Source organism: Semicossyphus pulcher, unplaced genomic scaffold (genome assembly GCF_022749685.1).
Source record: "Semicossyphus pulcher isolate SPU_LCO1_2020_fin unplaced genomic scaffold, fSemPul1.0.p SCAF_1, whole genome shotgun sequence".
NCBI classification, from domain to species: Eukaryota; Metazoa; Chordata; class Actinopteri; order Labriformes; family Labridae; genus Semicossyphus; species Semicossyphus pulcher.
This window is the reverse complement of record NW_027211603.1, coordinates 32,170,112-32,192,127: the sequence shown is the minus strand read 5'-3', so window position 1 is coordinate 32,192,127 and position 22,016 is coordinate 32,170,112. Positions and strand designations below refer to the sequence as shown.

The window sequence follows — 22,016 nt, the reverse complement described above, 5'->3', positions numbered from 1 at the left end:
CCTGCTGTGATCTTGGCCTTGGCTTGTCCAGTACTTGCATGGTTGGTGGTTCAATCCCCAGTTTGATTGTTTCCCTTCCACAAATCACAGTATTGAATAAGACATAACATTTCTAGAGATATCTGGTTTGACAATTGTTTTCAGATATGATCAGCGATATACCAGCATTGTGATGTAGCAGAGCATCTTGGATTGGTTGACAGCCAATTTTAGACCATGTTATGTCACAGCTTGGCTTAAGGGCAGGACAAAGAGAGGACCACTCATGACTTTTAACTAAGTATTTCCTCAAACCCACTGCTGCTGGACATTAGAAGGCATGCAGGTTTAACACCCTTCTGCATTAGCTTTACTTAAGGAATAAAGAGATTACGAAGTCTGTTACATCAATGTGTGATGTTAGAAAGCAGAACACTCTACAGGTGTCTGTGAAAGAATAGTTAACAGCGGTTTAACTTTAAAGAGCAGGGGATGTATCTGGAGCTATGCTGGGAGTTGCTGAGGTCACTGGACTGTATTGTTCCTCCATTTTAGGTTAAACAGAATTAATTAGAGTCAGGGAGATGTCAGCGAGGCTCAGTCTGCACATGAGCACTATGTCCTGGGAAGAACTCTAATTAAACGAATTATGTGAATACCTGGATGGGTGGACCATGGAGGGTACTAAGGGTGAAGAAACTCAATCTATTTCCTATTAACTTTGTTTTCAGATTCAGCACTGTCATTGTGCTCACAGTGTCAGCGTTAGAGAAGTTCTTTATTTCTTCCTGCTTTTTCTCCACTGCCCAGGAACAATCCCAAAGAAAAGCCAAATGTGTGTATAAATGTTAAATATACAGTGTTTCTCTCTGTGTTATGGTTCTCCTGCTGTGCTCTCAGGACTCAGAGCCCTGCTGCTTATCACTGAATTAGTCAGCGAAAGGTTTAAAACAGGTCAATGAATTGAGCTAACTGGTGGGAACACCTGCGTCAGTGTGGGACATTTTTATCTACTGCTGGTGTGTGTAGTTACTCAGGTCTAGTTGCTTCAGGTCCTGCATATTTTTCATCCTCCTTGATAAGTAAAGAACCAAAGGCTGTCAGCTAACTCAAAACTGGGTATGATGATCAGAGGATACCAAGATCTGGAGTAACATGACGAGGAAGGCTGTGTATTGGCCAGAATCTTTCATTAAGGAAAGCAATGGTGTTCTGATCTTTAAATCTAGGTTAAAGTGGTCATCTTGAAGATCTCAGCTTCGTTCTCTATGGCGATAAACGGTAATTGTGGGAGCACACCTCCCAGATATCCAGACAGCGTTGCATGTGTGACGTCCTACCCTCTCTGGCAGACCAACCACTGCTGGGTGATGGAAAACGCGTCACTAACTGGGCGTCGTTTGTGATTTTTTCCATGAAAGTCACACCAGACCCCCAGTCTGTAATACTGCGAATGCAGGCTTTCATCAGTGGGCCATAGGCTCAAGCACCATTGTGTTACCTCATTCAGCAATAAATAGTGACTTAACAGACATTTATATAAATGAAAATCTTTGAGATTATTAGTTTAAATAAGTGTTTACAGTATAAAGACCACACCTCTATGTCTTTTACAACTGAGTATGCCATCACAACAGTGAGATCTGCATATTAACTATTACAGTTCCTGTTCCAACATCATAGCACTTTTTTACAGTCTGAGAAAAGGATCAAACATTTGCCTTTATCAATGAAAAAATAAAACCAACGCATGTAAACTCAATTAAAAGTTGATAATGTTTGAGAGAGTTGAGAGTTCAGCATCACAGAACCCCAAATCACGTTATTTAGGTGTACCCTTAGAAGTAAGGCTTATTACATTCAATTAAGTTGTGTTCATGTGCCTGTAGGGCGGGCCCACAGGCTACACTGGGACATTAAATGGTTGATGATTAGAAGATGAAACATTTTAAGTACAGAGTATATTTGAATGCGGCTTTATTGTGGGTTTTTTTTTTTAGCAATTTATGGTGTTTTTATAAGCGCTGAACTGTAATCATAAAACATAACTAGAAAAAGATCTCAATAATGGCATGGCAATAATAATCACAAATCTGCTATTTGTAAGTATATTTTGGGTTTTCCACATTCAACTGTCGGAGAACTATTTGACTTTCAGTTTTACAACATAATCAATATGTCAATATATACAATCAAAGTCAGAATTCCTTTTTGGTAAAGCACAGCTTTTATTACAACAAACTGAACATGATGGAAAAATGATTGACTTAAAAGTCTGCAGCTGGTTGTTTACTGTTTGTCACTATTTGTTTTTACCCTGCAGTGAAACACTAATCCCCAGAGAAGACATCCTCTGAGCATGCACGCACGCACGCACGCACGCACGCACGCACGCACGCACGCACACACGCACACACACACACACGCACACACACACACACACACACACACACACACTGTTAACTGTCTTGTAGTATTGTTATTGTTGGGGATTACGAGTGTATTAGCTGCTTTGCCTCCATCCTCCTCCATTTCTGTCATGTCTTGCCAAGGTTAGGATATCTGTTTTCCATATTACAGAGAATTCAAGTGCCTGGTTTCATAAAACCAAAATTCCTTTTTGCTTTCAGGAAGTGGAGCGGGAGATTTCCTTTCGGACCGAGTGTGGACTCTACTACTCCTACTTCAAGCAAATGTTGCAGGCCCCATCAATACAAGAAGGTATGCACAGATTTGGGAGCAATAACGTCTCCATCTGCTCCCATTGTACGTAATTGATGCCAAAATAGCCCCTGTGATAGGCGCTGCCATCTTGCAATGGTGACGTCATATGGGGCCAGAGACTGTAGAGATCGGCGAGTGAAGCGGCCGTAGCCCTTCCGCTAACCCAAACACACACTTAACTTACAGAAAAAAACAGCAAGGATCCCGCACACCGGCGTGTTTAACAGCAGAACAGCTTCTCAGTGTTGGTCTGAGGTTAACGTTCACAGGTATGGAAACTTCAATGACTGTAGTGATTGTTTTAGTTACGTTTCTACTCGCGGATCGTCCTCTACTCTGCTCACCCGGAACTGATTGGCAGCAGGAGCCGAATTTGTCAACAGAGCTGTCAATCATCATTTTGACAGCATCAAATAACTACTTGTCAGAAAAAAACACTTTGACGTAAATCAGCATGATAAAAACTAACTATAATGACAGAAACCATGTTGAGAATTGAGAAAAATGTATCCGGTTGTATTTTAATTTCATAGTTTGACCCATGTCCCACCTGTTAACATGGAGGAGGCGGGCTTTATGACCTATACTGCAGCCAGTCAGCAGGGGGCGCCCGAAATGTTTTGGCTTCACTTTTAGGGAGGTGTCATGTCGTCCATCTTTTTAAACAGTCTATGTTTGGGAGGGTAACTTTAAAAATGTATACTGATACAGTTACTAATTACTTGTTAAAAATGTAATCAGTAACCTAATCCAAGCATTGCAATTTTAAAGTAACGTAACTGATTACTTTCAGTTACTTCTGGATGACTTCAACACTAAATCTGCAAATAAAGACAAGAGCAAAGAAATGTTGCTACTTTTGTAATGAGCGAATGCCTGTTTAAATTTAAAGCAGTAATTATACACATTTAAATGTACTTTGTTAAGTTTGCTGTTCACACTACTTCACACTCAAACTTCAAGTAAACTGCCATCAACTTATTCCAGTCTGGAGCTTGTGTTTTTACCCACACCATCCCGGCTGCGGCATCACCAGCGTCACAAACTATCTTTCAGTAGTAGTAGTAGAAGACGATGGGTTAGCTAACATTTTATCTGGAATTCTGTGCAGCTAACGTTAGCGGCCGGTCTTACTTGTAAATGTTTCTGTAAATTAGATGTGGAGTCCTTGGATAGTGACAGCATTTTCACAGCCGGAGGGCAGAACTTGCACTGTGCTGCGATGTTGCTCCCATTTTCTCCTTTGAAGACAAAATGATGGCCACATTTCCCCCCAGTGAAAGCATTGTTTTCACCACAGACCATGGCAACCAGAAACTGTTAATGGTAACTTTGGGGAGTGGTGTTGTGCCGTGAAGCGTCGTAACGTGTGTGCGCAGGTGCATGGTATTATCAGAGACAGTCAGACGGACGGTTTGTAAATGAGACTCCAGATGTTACAGAGCATCTTTGGTGTTATATTGTCTTCAGTTTAAAATGTATTTTAAAATTGTAATCCTGCTAGTAATCCCCATTTTTAATAAATGTATCTGTGATTTAATTACCTCTTTTTTTCTGTAACTGTAACAGATACAGTTTCCTTTTTTTGTATCTTAATTACCTAACGCAGTTACTTGTATTCGGTTCCTTCCCAAGGCTGGGTATGCACTATGCTTGTGGTAATTTTGCTCACACCAAAATTGTTCTTTTATCAAATTAGTCAACTAGACTCAAAGAATCAAGAGTAACATAGATGGGGAGGCTGATATTTGGCTGGTTGCTTAACTCATCACTCAAACACTGATAAGAAGGCCTTGACAGGCCTGTCAAGCTGTGGTTTCTCCATTAGTTGAAGCACTGTGCACGAGTTTCAAGTAGGCCTAACTAGCTTACTACAAAATTAATGCTGCAGTACTTCTACGGCTAAGTAGCAAGTCTTGACCAAAGTACTTTATTTTGTTTGGTCATTGGTTTTAAAAAGCCCCATTCATGACTGGCACTGTTAAATTAGTATTTCATAACTGTGGAGCCGGTCATACATGCTATCAGAGTTTAGGCTAGTGTTAGTTCCTGTTTCTTAATCTTTATTGGATGTGGGGAAGTGTCCACTGCGACTCCATTTAGTGTAGCCTAAGAAAGAGGTACATTTTCCATACAATTGGAATTTTAAATAATAAAATTGAATTTATTTTTTATGGTTGAAAGCAAAAAGTCACAATTTGAAAATACAATCAACTATGCAAGATAGGCAGCTACACAGGGTCAATTTGAATGATATCACGACCCAATAAGACGACCTGTCTCTACTCTGCAATACGAGATCAAGCAGATTTTTTTTCTTTTTTCTGATATGACTCTCTCAGTATGGTTAGATTTTTCTAGCTATTATAAGTGTATCTAAGACCCTCTTACATGATTTGTGTTTGTGAGACTACTACACTATTAGCCATTAGCCAATCTTGAAAAGATTAACATTGTACATTGTACATGGATTAAGTCACCAGATGGCTGTCTCTGCCCATTCTTACGGGGAAAGGAAACTTTTTTAACCTCCATTTTCCAAGCAGACCCAACAAATCACTGCAGTTTTTATGACGCACAGTCTGGTCTGAGGGAAATTAGTCTAATTATTTTGTCCCCATTATCATGTAAAATTCCTAGTTGGAAACGGGCCTAATTTTCCACTGAGGAAAATAATTTAGCTGAAGGCTAATCGGTTGAGCAATTGGCTGACCTCCATTTCTGTCTCATTCTGAGTTTACTTTTTTTTCTGTTTTGGCAGAATGGCTCGATGCACAGGAACTACAGTAGTTTAAGTTTTAAGAGTGAGCCAGGGAGGAGAAAAATATAAGGTCGGAAGAAAGGATGTGGTGTTGGTGTAATGGAATAAATGGGAAATAAAAGATTGATGTGGGAAAGGAAAAAAAAGGATGGCAAGATGTGGATGTAGAGAAATGGAAGTAGCAATACAGATGCATGTATGGAAAGTATAAGTATGTATGTGGGTAAGAGGAATCAAAGAAAGGGAGGAAAGAAGGACATAAGGAAGAAGAAGGGATAAAGCCAACATGACCATTTGAAAGAGAGCGATAAAAATGGATGGATGAGGCAGAGTGGGTCATGTGTGTGGGTGGTAATGTGTACAATGTTTATGGAAAACAGGTCAGGGTTTTAAGATGTTCTGTGGCTCAAGCACTCAGCGGTGATCGGACTGGCCGGTTGCAGCCTGCAGCAGGAAGCCGGCTCTCTGCTGCTGGTTTGGTGTCACACTTTGTTACAGTCAAACCGAATACATAGTAATGATACTGCACCCAGTGCTTCATTTAGAATAATGATACCTCAGTCGTGCCATTGTCAAAGGATAATTTAGGTTTAATACAACCTGGCTCTCATTTTTATGGCTTTTTCTGTAATAATATCATTGTTCTCAGCACATAATAGCTGAGATAGAAGAATGCAGCGACATTGCTGAAAATATGTCACACAGAGCAAGAAACACGAGAAACACCTGCAGTTTATAGACTGACCTTCTGCTGTGTCTTACACCTACTCTGCTTGCTGTTAATTTAGTAATATTAACAACATTTGGTGTGAAGTGAAATTAGCGTCCTGCCTTAAGTTTGTCACTTTGGCCGTCGTTTTCTTGTTATTTGGAATCAGAAGTGACTATAGAAAGCAAACACAAAGTTGTCAGCTAATTCCAGCGCTAGCTTAGTTAGCAAGTGGCATCCAGAATTAACTGTAAAAAACAGGATTTAAACACATTTTTTTTACATAAAACACGAATAGCAGGCTCCGTAGACTGTCTTTCAGTACAACCAGATGCTACACGGGGCTTGTCAGTCACAGGTAGGTATCCCCCCTGAAGCATACCCTGCATTATCATCAATTTCACTCTAAATGTGACATCATGCTGTCTTGAAGAAGACTTTAAAATAATAAAAAATGTTTACTGGGGTTATAAATCAAGTGCGAAGTAAAGATATTTTCTCATCTGCTCTCACACAATCAGGCTTTCTTTGCAACCAGCGGAGTCGCCCCCTGCTGGCCGATAGTAGGAATGCAGGTTTAACTTCTGCATTTGCATATTTGCTGTTTTCAGTGGGTCGCAGATGTGTGTTTGAAAAAAAAAAATGTTGTGGCAAAAAGTCTAATTTATAGTCTCTTTTATTTTGAAGGACATTTCCTATGAAATGTGTGCAGTAGTAGTGTAGTTCATTCACACGCCATGTATCCACTGATTTGATAACCCGACAGTGGTTGCATTTATGTTGCTTTTTTTGGTTTATTTCTGATAAAAAAGGCTGCTCACTGAATGAAATGTAGAGGGAATATTTTCCTCTTATGCACTGCCTCCTGCTGGTCATTTTGGTTGGCTTTTATACTGTTGTGTTTTGTGTTTGATGTCTTGTTCCATCTCAAGTTCAAACTGCACCATTATTTCATTAACTAGATTTGAGTGGTCACATTTTTTCAGAAATTTGGGTTGCGATATGTCATTAAGGAGGAGGTGCTGGGTGCTGAGACGAGACCAGTTGAGAACCACTGCTTTAGAGGACTTTGTTTAAACATTTTAAATTTGGATTTGAATATCTTTTGCTATTTCTATTCTATGTTTCTTACAGTAAGCAACTGTAACTCTATAATGTCCCTGTTGTATCAATAAAGTATTTCTGATTCAGCATGTTTGGAAGAATTTCCTCTTACGCAAAAGTTCCTGCAGGAAGTTGATAGATCTCAAACAGCTGCTCAATTCAATATACTGTATGAAATTAGCTGTATTTGCCATGTGAAACAGCTCCACATGGAATGTCTTGTTTTATTTAACAGAAAAAAAAAAAGTATAAAACTGAAACCTTGACATGTTACTTACTGAGTGAGTGATCAGCTAATGTTTTTGGAGAAAAAGCTGCACAGTATTACTTGAAAGTTTTATAAATTCGGCAAATAAAATGATGTTTAAGGGCTTCCAAGGTTGAGCGCACTGATGGGCTCAGACATCCATTGTGCTCTAAGCGATTAAGGAATTAAATATTAGCAGAACAGTCTGTGGTTTCTGTGGCTGACAGAAAATTCAAACCATGCCATTGTTCTGTAAAAGCACCGTACACATATTTTCTTCTTTGGGGAACATTCACATCCCTTCTTCTGTGGTTATCACAAAGCCAATAATAATTGTTGTCAGTCGATGTCACTGTGAAGAACTGATGGCATTTTCAAAGTGTGTGTGTGTGTGTGTGTGTGTGTGTGTGTTTCTAGGCCTCTCAGATTTGATCCACGACAACTTGACAGAATCCAAGAGGACCATTAATCTCCTACAGCGAATGAATATCTACCAGGAGGTCTTTCTCAGTGTTCTCTACAGATCGCTGCCCATACAGGTAACACATCACTCAGCTGTCTGCTGTTTACAAAAGGCTTTCAAAACACTTACGATTAGACAGCCACTATTTCATAATGATTGACTGTCTCTGTGACTTTTCTTGTCATGTTGCCATGAAACGAAGCTTTCCCGTTAAGTGAAAAATGCAAGAATCAAATCTATATTGATATAAATCTTATGTGGATGTTTTATTTTGTCATTATTTTAAACCAAGTTCCTTTTTATGTTATGAATTACAGTCATTAAAAGGCTGTCAGTGTTGAGGTGCTGTGGCATTTTACATTTAGTCCATTTGGCTGACATGGCTCGGCACACTTGCACTTGTCACGCTGAAGGAAAGGTTTCTGTATTGGCATATCAATTAAGTGAGAAACAGCGACTTAGCTTCCTCAGCAATCTGATGGTGACAAGAATGCCAGGAAGTGAAATATCAGAGCAAACTTTGGAAATGCCACAGTGTTCCTGAGTGCTCCAGTCAGTCGCTGTCACTGTCGTCAACTCTGTGTGTTCATTTAAAGTGCCTAATGAACTAATGGTTTCTGTTTGTGTGTGTGTGTGTGTGTGTGTGTGTGTGTGTGTGGTCCAGTCATATCTGGAGCCTGTGTATTTCTACATTTACACAGTGTTCTCGCTCCAAGCTGTGTATGTGATCGCTCTGTACCTCACAGCATGGCTCCTGTCTGGTTCGTGGCTGGCTGGTACACTCACTGGGATCTGGTACATCCTCAACAGGTGGGTAAACTATTTTCAGACATGCACTTGACTTTTTAAATGTTAAGCACAGCTCTGCATAAGATGTCTTTTTGGATGCCATTCAGGTGAATCCTCCCTTAATGTTCCCATGAAAAGGCTGCCTACAGTAAACCTCGGGTGTGATGATAGACACAAATCCAGTTTTCCTGACTGAGTTATTTCAATGCATGTTTTTTTACATGTGTTTTGAGTAGCTTACAGAAATCTCAACACAAAGCTCTTATTCCCCATTTCCCAGAAGACAGTATTCAAGGCCCTTCAACACACGTTTGATCTGGGATCAAGCTCAATATTTACATTTAGGATTTCCTGGAGCACAAGAGAGAGCTTCAAGTGATAATCTCAAAGATTTTCATTTAAATAAATGTCTGTTCAGTCACTATCTGTCGCCGAATGAGGTAACGCAATGGTGATTGAGCATATGGCCCACTGATGAAAGCCTTTGCATTTGCAGTATAACACACTGGGATGTCTGTGGCGATTTTGGCGGAAAAAATCACAAGCGGCGCCCAGTTAGTGACGCGTTTTCCATCAGCCAGCAGTGGTTGGTCTGCCAGAGAGGGTAGGAGGAGCTAAGCGGCTGCTTTCCCGGTCTCTGCAAGTGTTGCGAGTAAACAGTAATCTACTATGGCTGAACAAACAAAGAAAAGATGGATGACTACAGATACAACTTCAAAAATAAGTGAAAATTCAAAGAAAAAGAAACAAATTGGACGCTCAGATGAAGGCAAACAGTCTAAAAAGGAAAGCGACCGTCACAGAGGAAAATCAAGAGTTACAGCCGGAGCCAACTGTGGACGTCACACATGCAACACTGTCTGGATATCTGGGAAGTGTGCTCCCGCAATTACCGCTTATCGCCATAGGTGCGGCCAAAGAGAACGAAACTGAGATCTTTGAGATTTCCAATTTAAGTCTAACCTTATTACTATAAAACTGGAGATACAGGGTTCCATGATTTAATAGCTTGTATTCACTGTCCAAACATTTTTGCTGTCAGAGACAATTTTGCTGAGCAGCTTCTCAAGTGGTTTACCTGCATTCTCTGGGCATATTATCATTTGGTCGAGCAGATTTGACCTCAAAGTGAAAAAACCCTGGTATCTTTCATGTGGCGTTGCACTGTGTTCGATACGAGGGTTCGGACAAAATATTGATACTGGAATATATCGTCGTCCTGAGCAGTGCAATGCAATTATCAATAGGCTGATGCCAAATAATATTTTAATTTACAAATATATGGTGCTCTAAATAGATTTTCCTGCAATTTGGACTCACTGCATCACTACTTCGTGACTCCTCGCGGCGCTTATGACATGAATGAGGGTAACGTGAATAAAAAATGAATTGGCCAAAGAAGAAGTTTATCAGATATCGCCCCCTCTCCTGCTTCATGGGTCAGGGTCAAACGTGCAAGTCTTGACTCCTCACCACACCTGTCGAGTTGTAACTCAGGTGTGCATTTGGAAGTTGCACCTACAAGTCCAAAGAGGCAAATAATCTACTTTAATTGAAACACAGTTAGGATACTGTTCTTAAAATTTGCATGAAAACGTTCTCACAGATATGACGAGTAAACCAACATTCAATAAACAAAGAAACTAGAGCATGCTGAGACGCTGCGACAGCCGAGCAGCTCAAACAATCTAGATCACATAATTTATTTAGGTATCCTTTAGTTTCATGTTTGCGTGGAGATTATGTCCGCAAATGATTGTCTCAAATTCTGGTAAAATCCTAACCCTTCTTTTTATAAGGACTACAAGATGTCTTTCTTCTATTCACATTGTTTGAATGCCTAGACATAGTGTTTTTAATGTTTCAATCAAAAGCCCCTTTTATGTGAAATTATATATAGTTATTTTATATATTTCTGTATCGTCATACATAATAGCAGTGGAAGGATTCCAGAAAGCATTCATAAGCAGTGAAATAAAGGTCTCATGATTTCTTATACACAGGGAAAATAAATAAGTTTGATAAAGCTCCTGAGGAAATAAATTCTGTGAATGAGTCAGTTTCAATAGATCCTTCTTCTTTTATGTCATGTGGGAATATTTTCAAAGATGCGTTTTTATTGAGGATTTTTTCCCTCAGAGCGGTATTCAAGTGGAAGAAAATAAATCGCCCTTAAAAGCAAGTCTCTTTAAACTTTGCTTCATAGCAGCTGCTTACCCGATGGAAATCCAGCAAAGGAGCACTTTACCTCCAAAATCAATATCATGTGAACAGAATATGAATTCAATAAGAACCAGAACTAAACTTTGATCTGTTCCAGCTGCTTGGATGCTGTCGGTCTGTGCGAATCAGGCAGCTGAAGTCTGTGTGTCACATTCAGTTAACGACAAAACCTGATGAAACATTATTGGATTTTTCATGATTTGATCTCAAGTGGTTTCACGTTGTAAATGATGCTTCCTTTACAGCTACATGGGACAGCATGCTTTCATAAAGAATGTATCGATCTGATTGATGACTGCCATGAGAGTCAGATAAGGTGTCCTATGTCAGCTTTCTGACACTCTGTGATGACCAGTGATAACACTTAAAGACCCGCTCCAGTGAAAATCAGGTGTTTAACCTTGTAAACATCTCCATGTCTCCATGACAGCATAAGCAGTCATCTCCATGGCTAGGCCTGTCTGCTTTTAAACTGCAGTGTACCAAGGACAGGCTGAACAACACGTTTTCTGATTGGCAGGTTTGAGACGTCACAAACCTAAGGAGCCAATCCCGTTAATGGACGGGATGACGCTATGCAGATCATTATGTGTAACCTATGGCAACCACCACCGATGAACGAGCCAGCTGTAACTTTTGTTACAACTTTTGTTTGTAATTTTTGTAAACTCACTACTGTCTACTATCGTTACATTACTGCTACTAATTACTACATTTCAGGCTAGCTAAGTTTCAACAAGTTGCCACTAAAAGACGGCAGAGACATGTTTTGTTTTTGGCTGCAATTTTACGAAAGGAGAAACATAGTACATAGTGGACTGGGACTACGCAGATTCAGGAATGTTTAATGAGGGAGGAGGAGGAGATGCCTTGGGAGGATTTTTACAAGGTAATTAAACATATGTTGCAGAAAAAACATGAAAAATAAATTATTATTTCAAGCAGAGCATTTTATATGTCTAAAAACATGACTGGAGCAGGCCTTGTGCCACAGATAATCACAGCCGTGATGGTATTCAGTACAACATCACAACCTCGAGTGTGTTATTGCTTTTATACAACAGTTACACAAGTGGCAAATAGTTGTAAACAGTAATAATAAACAAAAGATTGTTTTTTGCTTCACAAACTCAACTAGTTCCACAACTTAACTGAAACAGGACGTTCGTTGCCGAGCAACCCGAACATTCTCTTGCACTCTGTGTCTACAGGTTACCACAGATCAGCTGTTTTTATCATGTACATTTATCTGTTTGTTTTAATTTATCATCAACCAGGGAAATAAGAGTCTTCTGTGTGATTCAGAGGTACCAGCCTGATTAATGCAGACATACACGGTCCGCTGGGATTTATTACTTAACAGTATTCAGAACACCTGGCTGAGGCGGAGTGATGCACACAGTGAAATGTCCCAGTGATGATGTTCTATACATCGCTACTAATAAAATGCCTCTTGTCCATTCAGATTACTTGGTTGGAACAACAAACACATCTCTCTATGTGAAATCCAAGACTGTCCTCCTGGAAGATACTACATACAGAAAAGGAACATGTCGTTTTTGCGTCTGTCTGTTTGTGTACCAATTAAACAAAATGAGACAACATGTTAATATGTCAGATTTAGAGGTTGTTGGCAGCTTGATTTTGTTATCTTTGGGCAGAGCCTGGCTAGCTGTTAACCCCTGGAAGCGTTTTCCCTAAGATGTTGAATTATTCTTATAACAGACTGTGGTTAAACTGTCGTTATAGTAAATATACTTGTCTTTAGTGGGAGTCAGCTGTGTTTGCTGTTTTTGCATTGCTTGGCCTGTTCTTAAAAATGTGCAGAAAGTTGAAACGAGTTGGGAAAGCCTTCTGGCATTTTCTCCGCTGTCCTCTTGGATCAATACAGGAGGTGAGGCTTCTTCAGTGACCCCTGCAGACAGTAAAATGAAAGGTCGCTGAGTTTACAGCCTCAGAAAACTCACACAAAGAACAGCCATGATCAAAAAGCAAACAGCAGGGTTTGAAGTATATATATATTACTGCATTTAAAATTAAATTGGGGTAAATGTACTTTTTTGCAGCTATCACAATAACAACGAATCAGATGATTTTTGCTTTCCCTTTTTTTAATTGAATGGACAGGAGATGTGGGGAGTAGAGAGTGGGGGATTACATGCACCAAATGATCACAGACTGGGTGTCAAACCTGCGATCAGTGCGATAAGGACTGTAGCCTCTGTACATGGAGCGCCTGCTCTACCAACTGAGCTAAACAAGCACCCCAGATGTTGATATCTTACTTTAACAGAATCCTCTGGTTGTTTTGGCCAACACATATATCACGGAAAGTTGCAAAAAGTCAGTGCAGTATGTTTAGCCCTTCGTTTGGAGTAAAGTTTTAAATCAATGCTTAAAATTGATTTCTACCCTCCACCCATCTCTCCATCGCTTCCTCTTTCCATCCTTTCAGGGTGGATACCACTCGTGTGGAGTTCACCATCTCCCTCAGAGAGAACTGGTCTTTGCCCTTCCTGGCTCTGCAGGTCACCACGATCACCTGCTACCTCAGGCCTCAGCTCAGCGCCTTACAGCAGGTACACACGCGCACACACACAACCACCCTCGATCAAAGCCATCGACTGTCCTCACCACCAAAACAAATCCTTCTGCTGAATAATCTATAATCTGTAAACCTGGTAGCAGCACAGCATGAATGTGTATATATATCATTAGTTTCCAGTTTGAGTGTCTAACCTCAGTGTGTGTTTGGGTGTGTGTGTGTGTGTGTGTGTGTGTGTGTGTGTGTGTGTGTGTGTGTGTGTGTGTGTGTTTCCCTCTGCAGAAGGTGATGGTGTGGTTAATGTATGTGACCACGTTCTGTTTCTGTCTGACATGGCAGTTCAACCAGTTCATCCTCCTTGTTCAGGCTCTCATCATCTACACCCTGGACTGTGCAGACTTCCTAACAACTACACAGGTATGACTAGAGGAAGTGTGCAGTCTGTACTCTAAAAGAGCCCATTCATCAGGTTGAATTAGAGCTTTTTAGCTTCTTGGATCCTTTCCTCTTTGTGCTGCCCACACATGTGCATAAGTTCTTCTTGCTTTTGCACATTCCCACTCAGTCTAAAGCCTTTTTCAGTCTCTGAGGAAGCTACACGATAAGATCCTCACGCATTCAATTGTAGTGTGTCAGGCCATGCAGATGGTTTTCTTTTTTTATGCATCTGAGATTAATGCCTTCACTCCAATACCATGGAGATGAATGAAGCTTGATTTGTTGTCTTTTATTAAGCAAATAAAAGCCCCAAACAACAAGTTAAGCCGAAATTTGAATTTTTCTCTCTGTGTTAAATTAAATATAAACTATTTTTATACTTCAGTTTTTGTGGAAATTTTATACATTTTTCAGAAGATGACAAAATAGCTTGAGGGCAAATTTGCCTCAAGCCTCTGTGTGGGTGTTTTGCTGGGAGATGTTCTAGTTAATTTAGCGTGTTATGCTGTTATCCTACCAACATTCATAAAATAAGTTTTTTCCTCTTTTTCAACCACCACATACAACATTAGCTAACAATAGCCCCTCATACACTGCCAGTTCAAGGCGGGATTATTACGCCTCTGTCACGTTCTGTCTTCTGAATGGTGGGGCGAGGTCGTATCGCTTCTTAGCCGGCACCGGAGGTAGTAGCAGAGGCGTAATGGCGTCTGTGTAAACTGCGTAGCCGGCAGGGTGGAACAGCGCCATGTGTGTGTATTTGAAGCATGCGCTGTTTGTTTACACCTTCCGCACATTTTGCTTCGGAAACTCCTGAATGCTGTGTAAAAACACACACTGGGGCGGCTTTATGTGGGCGTTGCTTGTTCCAATGTAAAATGGCAAAGGCTGCATGCCAAGGGAGCTTCTTTACAACGCTGAGGCGGAACCGCAGTGTAAAAAGGGCTGGCGTTTCAAGCTGTTTTCCTCTTTGACATTATTTATTTATTTTTATTTATTTTAAAAGGGGCCGTGTACAATATTAAACATGAATGTTACCATCCGATGCATTGTACCAGAGTTAGCCTAAAGCTCATCAGCAAGTTACAAGACTACAGCACATAATACAGAATGACTCAGAGCAGTCAATTTAAACACACACACCCACACACAGTCTCTCACACCCACGCACTTTCTCATAACCACACACACATAGCAAAAAAATATGTTGCCCAAGTTAAAAGCAGGAATATAAAATCAGTGGTTACATAATGAACCTGTAACTTCCACTCAGGACGCTAGTTAGCCTAATTTGCTTTTGTCAGCTCTGATTCCTACGTGTTTCCACAGCAATGTGTGTTTCTGTGTGTGTGTTTCTCCAGGTGACCACTCTCTACCTTGTTCAAGTGAGCGGACTGCTGAGTGTGTGGCTCCTCCAGTTCTGTAACTCCATGATACTGGGATCTCTGGTCCTGAGCTTCATCGTAGCTGCACTCTTCATCAGACACTGCCAGGTCAGAGAGAGAGAGAGAGAGCGTGTGTGTGTGTGTCCGTCCCTGAAGTGTTATTATAAGAACAGAAAAACAGGAATGGCCCTACAGAGCATACTCTTTTAGTTAATCAAAGTCACTCCAAATAGGATCCAGACAGTTGCAGTAGCTTGTCTTCAAAACACAGGAGAAAGATTAAGTTGCATTCTGTCAGACGTGAAGAGGCCTGTGTGTGTGCTGCAGTCAGTTTTTGCAGAAGATAATTTCAATTTGTATGCTGGGGACACATTTTTGTGGCTGGGTCTAAATGTAATTTAGTGAAATCAGATCTTGTCACAGTAACAATTACAGAAACATTTAATATGACGGGATGAAAGTGGAATGGAGAGAGAGCGGGAGGAAGGTTTAGAAATGGGAAAATGAGAGAGAAATATTTCATGTCTGGTTTTAAATAAATTGTTTACAGCAACAACATGCTGTAGATGTTTTATTTAAAAGGTGGCACATACAATCCATTTGTTTATATTTTACAGGCATAGATCTTAATCAGACTTATAATATATTACTTCAATCTATACAAATCGGGGGAATTACAGGATGTTGACAAGCCGCCATTACTGCAGTGGCATCTCCCTACATCCGTGCGTAAACAATTTTCTACTATTACCATTACTTTCCATGTAACTTTACATAGACACTGAACATAGATTCACTGGCCGCGCAGAGGATCGAGCATATTATATTATTATTATTATTACAATAATTTCTGCCCTCTCTGAGGGACCTGTGGACGGCATTTTATTGTTCATCGTCAGATGGCTAATGAAATGATCGCGCATATAACATTCCTCAACTAGCTAGTTAGCATCATCAATTAGGAGCTGCATATCATTACAGACCTGTTGCATTAGCAAATAAATTGAAGATAGGAGCTGAATGAATATCTGTAAAAACTATTTGCCAGTATAACTAGTCAAGATTAAATGCAGCTGTTAATGTTTAAGCTAACTAGCTAGTAGAATAACGTTATATTACACAGCAGCACAAATATGGTTTCTCCATTATGTAATCAGGCTGTTGTTGTGACCGTTCTCTAATATGTTAAAAATAATGTTAAGGTTGCCTGATTAAGGTAACTTCAGCAGTTACTGGAGAACTGTCTCACATCTGTACTATGCTGCTTTCACAGTCAGCAGGCAGCAGCAGACAAGAAGTGGCCACTGCAGTTATGGCGGCTACACAAGATGGCACTATACACAAATTAGTTGCCGGATTAGTCTCCAGACTTTAGAATCACATTCCAAACTATTTTAAAATTAAAGATATAAAAATATAATGCAGTGTTTTACATTTTCAACACCTCTGACAGCAGATAAAGTGCTCAATGCATTTTGCAATGCAGTCCAGCGTGTATTCACTGTAGTAATGAACGAAAACTATTCAAATGATATCAGCTAAAGCTAATTAATGTAAAAGACCAAAATGAAACATTTGGCTGCTGTCTGGTTAATATGCAAGCTGGTGTCTATGCTCGGCCAAAAACCATTTGTGAGATAAAAGAAGCATCGCTGTGTAAAATTACTCTGATATCATAAACGGTCAGTGTGTTTTTGTTGATGAACCAGAGGCAACAGTCAGATCCTCTTTAGGGAAAAGATCTGGCTGCTTTACAACGACTTCATTGTCAGAATCTTCCATGTAAATTTTGAGTGCAGACCTTATTTGAATCATTGAGTTCTGATGATTTTTAAATTCTTGTTATGTAGTTCGAAGCTGGGAATTGATATCAAACCCTAACTCTGATCGCTGAAGAACAAACTGAGGTCGTTGATCATGTTGCTTGTAAATGTTGTAAATTGTTTTCTTTTAAATGAAAGTAAGTATATAGAAAACATGTATACATAACACAGTTTAGGTTGATTTGCGACTTAGTCTGCACTTAGAGATATACTCTAAACTTCATAGCCAAGACTTGAGACTTACCTCTGACATGGAAAACAATTACCGTAAAATACAGAATATAAATTGCACTGGATATGACGCAGTCTGTTTTTGGGGATATCCCAGAGGGAAAAAGGTTTCCTTTAGCTATTCATTGATAAAAACATGTATACAATTTTTTTATTTAAACAATATTTCAATTTATTTTCATTCAAAACACAGACAAATTACAGCCTACCATCTGTTTTCGCCATGTCCAGTTTGCAGTCCTGCTAGCTACCGATGCTGTAGCTAGAGGTTGCTAGCAGCCTACGGTAACGTTGATTGGCGATCATGACGTTGCATTTCTTTGACGAAGCGTTAGCAACAATCAAGGTAGTTCCTCGCTTAAAACAGTGAGGAAAGCACAAAACAGTACTGCAGCATTTTGTGAATAGGAGATGTTGTAGCGGCTTGGACCCGGAAACAGCGCCGCGAATAGCCGCGAAGCGGAGCCCGTGTCCTTTTGGCGCCCATGTTAATCGATTGTGTCGTTCACACCAGATGCGCTGCGGCGCGTACCTCCGCGGCCGGCTCGCACCCTGCAGCGATTGTTTCGGCGTCTGGTCTATTTTTTGCGCGAGCCGCGAGCGATCGCGTCAATCCTGGCAGGAAGTCACACATGAAACAACGAGAGAATCCGGTCAATTTTCAAAATTTAAACAATTTTCAAAATAAAACACCGCGATTGACAAATGCGATGTTATATTTGTGTGCTTTTATATATTTGTCAGTATCTACACACACAAGCACATGGACATAGACACAGACACAGACACAGGCACACACGCACACATACACACACACACACACACACACAAGAAAGACACAAAGTGGACTGGCTATAGGGGGTGCAGGCGGGGTGTCAAAACACACACGCAAACAGAGAGAGAGAGCATGATTAAAAAACAGCTCCAAATGTGAGTAAACGACAGCTGAGGAGCAGAGGCGCTTGTCGACTGGCGCGGAGAAATGCGCGTCTGGTGTGAACGGAAGTGCTCCGGCTCGCGCGCGATTTTCGTTGCGCGGCGCTTCGCAGCGCTTCGCAGCGCTTCGCAGCGCTTCGGCATCTGGTGTGTTCCCGGCGTAATGCGGAGATGTGACATCACCACTTAACAACCAACGACTTTACCTAGATTATAGCACCATCATCTGGGTAAAATACCGTAACACAGCAACATACTTCTCTGCATTTTCTACTGGTATATTGGTCGCACCAGTATGTAGGAGGCAGCCCACTTTTTAGATGAAAATAAAAGTATTAAAAACGTGTCTTATACACCAAATATTTACGGTACCCACCCCATGGTCGAAATATACTACTTGAAAATTTTGTGTGCAAAAGAAGTTGTGTGTGTGTCTGCTCTCCTCTTCTTTCTACACAAGAAGCTGCATTCACTTTATAACAGATGGCTGACTTTCTCTTGCTGCTGTCTGCTCCTGCAGTCTGGTCTGAAGACAGGAGGCCTGCTGGTACGTCTGGGCAAACTGCTTCTCCACAGCGCCATGGTCCTCCTCCTCACCTGCATCATCAACTACCTGGCCAAGGTGCTCCTTCTCTCCTTCTTCTGCCCCCATTCCCCCTTTACCCATCTTGTTTTTTAATGTATCTGTCTTCCCTTATTGTTCATTCCACTCTTCTCCCCCTCGCAGACTCTTTTCTCTTCATATCTCCTCTTATCTCCTCGCCTGTCTGCTCTGCTTTTTATTGTCTCTTTTTGTTCTCTTTACGTCTCATGTCTCTCCCTCCCCTCCTCTCTTTTGTTACTGGTTTCACTACACTCTACCGTCCCCCTCCTCTGCAGCCCTCCTCTCCTCCTCCTACATATCTTAAACTTTTATGTGTGATGTAAGGTAAACATATAATCTTGGTTTATTTACTTATTCATACATCTCAGCATGCTGATCTTCAAGCCTTGACAAGATGACCTTATCTGTGTGCGTGTGTGTTTGTGTGTGTGTTTGCAGAAAGCACTTCAGCTCAGATCAGATGAACACATCTTTAAATTCATCCAATCAAAGTTTGGCTTGGGGTCGACGAGGTATGAACACACACTCTCGCAGATGCACACATACAAACAGATCCACTCACTTCTGTTCCTGAAAACAGTCGCAAGCTCTCTTATAAAGCAGCAGCACACAGGGGAGTGCTCACAAACAGGCTGCACCCACACACACCTCTTGATTTGATCCAGCTTGACTGTATTATTCACTGAGCAGCAGTATCGTAGCACCTGAAGCGTTAGTGTGTGTGTGAATAATAGATGGGGGGGTAACGGCAGCAGGCCTCCCATCGATCAGATACTGTGTGTGTGGAGAGCAGCTCAGCCACTGGATAGCTGCTCCGGGGTGGCAGATAACACAGCTCACACACCCGACGCCACACAACTGGCCCTTCAATTATTCAGCAGGCTGTGGAAAAGGCAATGCTTACTCTCTATCTCTGCCTCCGTTCATGCTTCTCCCTCTCTCTGAGGCTTATTTCCTCTCTCCCACTGCTCCTTTTTTTATCCCTCGAGTTTTGTTCTTGGTATTGTGATATCTCAATTCTCAGTTCAATTACTTATCAGCGGAGCAGTTTATCAGAGGCAGTACTGCCAATGTAATGTGCCAAATGTATGCTCTTAAAAAACAACACAAGTTTATACTCTACTCATGCCATATTGAGATAATAAATTCAGTTTATGAATGTTTTTGTTGCTCTTTCCTGTTTGTTTGTTTTAGTTGGAAGAGTTCTTCTTTGTATATGGATAACTAACTGTTTGTGAGTGAATTAGACGGAGCCTAATCTCTATTTACAGATTCTACGTAGTAGAACAGTCTACATAGTAGAATCTGTAGGCAGGGACCTGGATTTCCGGGAAGGCAAGTGTTCTGGTTTCCGTTTGAACTACGCTTGTAGTCCGAGAAATATTGACCAATCACGTATCAGCAGGCTGCAGCGTATGCAAGAAAAACCTTGAGGAGAGCAAAAGCAGCGGAATGTAATCCGCTGTAATGCCATCCCGTCTCCCATCAGCATCATCTGACAATTATTTAGCTTCTTATTATTATAAACAGACATCTGCACGCTAACAGCTTACAATCTGCTCTAGTTCTAAAATTTAACTTGAGATGAATTCCCTTGATGCTGTGTCATGAAAGCTGTTAAGCGTTCAGATTTCCCGACTTCCTCGAATGCAACAGATTGATCCGACCTCCGTTCAACAAACAAGCATTTTAAGAGTTTTCTTCTTCTCTTGAGGACAGACCTGACAAAGCTTGAATTTTTACTCCTTGCAAATCTGCATCATGAAATTTTGAAACGTTGAAATTTTGGCAAAGGTAAGACCCATTAGTAACAAGTAAATCACAAGAAAACGGTTTCTCTTTCTGTAACAATGCAGCACGCGGAAAAGGAAGTCTTGACGGGAAGTTGTTTATCACTTACCGCCCGGCACGTTGACCGGTGTCCCCAGAGGAGTTTTTGTCAGAGCTCCTCGGGCCAAACCTGCAGTTATCTGGATCTAACAAAGACCTCTGAGAGTCATGGGAAATAGTTGTTAAAAGTATCAGGATTATCTGCTCAACTTAGGTACGGGTTCGAGGTTATTGTTGTTTCCATTTTCTTTCTTTCTTCTATCCCCATTACTTTTGAGTGGCCAAAATTGCACTATTTTCTTCACTGTTTCTTTGACAGGTTTTGGTATCTATATCTACTTTCAGCCAAAACAAACAAACAAGATGAGCTTTAAACGTATCCACTTGTTGAAGAGTAAACCACTGTATCCCAATATTTATGCCAGGTGATCCCTCAAAAAAGTGTCAAAGTGTCAACGTTTTTGAGTTCTACGAATTAAAAAGATTGTTTAAATTCCAATGAGATTAAATTATATTATAATTGAGTAGCAGAACTGATTTCTGCTTTCCTTCCCCATTACTCTTCTCAAAACTCCACCTCTACCAGCAACAGTCAAATGTTGCTCACACATTAATGCATCAGTAGTAGTAATGTGATGGTATTTAGGCACTGTCACATGAGAGGGAGTGATTTCGGTCGTAGGCACGAGGCTGCAGGCACAGCTGTGATGATGTTCAGTACAATATCATGACCTTGAGTGTGATATTGCTTTTGTACAACACTTATACAAGTGGCAAATAGTCGTAAACAGTAACAATTGGCAACAAACCTCTTTTTTCCACCAACCAACTGAAACATTTCAGACACAATTTATTATTTCAAGCAGAGCATTTTATATGTCTCAAGACATGACTGGAGCTGGTCTTTAAGCAATATCACACTCCGGTCGAAGGCCTTGTGCTGCAGATAATCACTGTCATGATGATATTCAGTACCTCATGATCTCGAGTGTGATATTGCTTTTATACAACAGTTACACAAGTGGCAAATAGTTGTAAACAGTAATAATAAACAACAGATTGTTTTTTGCTCCACCAACTCAACTAGTTCAACAACTTAACTGAAACTGGACTTTTGTTGCCGAGCACCCAAACATTCTCTTGCACTCTGCATTCAGAGGTATCAGCTTGATCAATGTAGACATACACGGTCTGCTGTAATATTAATTAACAGTACTAAGAACAC

General features: G+C 40.6%; 1 protein-coding gene across 1 annotated transcript in view; it reads left to right on the top strand.

The window, feature by feature from the left end:
* Positions 1-22,016, top strand: part of dpy19l3 (dpy-19 like C-mannosyltransferase 3) — a 62,021-nt gene that overhangs the window by 750 nt on the left and 39,255 nt on the right. The window contains exons 2-9 of the mRNA XM_069660955.1: positions 2,610-2,700; positions 7,942-8,063; positions 8,652-8,797; positions 13,455-13,578; positions 13,827-13,961; positions 15,344-15,475; positions 18,878-18,979; positions 19,400-19,473. Of these exons, the coding sequence (XP_069517056.1) occupies positions 2,610-2,700; positions 7,942-8,063; positions 8,652-8,797; positions 13,455-13,578; positions 13,827-13,961; positions 15,344-15,475; positions 18,878-18,979; positions 19,400-19,473 (926 nt within the window). The remainder of the gene's footprint in view (positions 1-2,609; positions 2,701-7,941; positions 8,064-8,651; positions 8,798-13,454; positions 13,579-13,826; positions 13,962-15,343; positions 15,476-18,877; positions 18,980-19,399; positions 19,474-22,016) is intronic.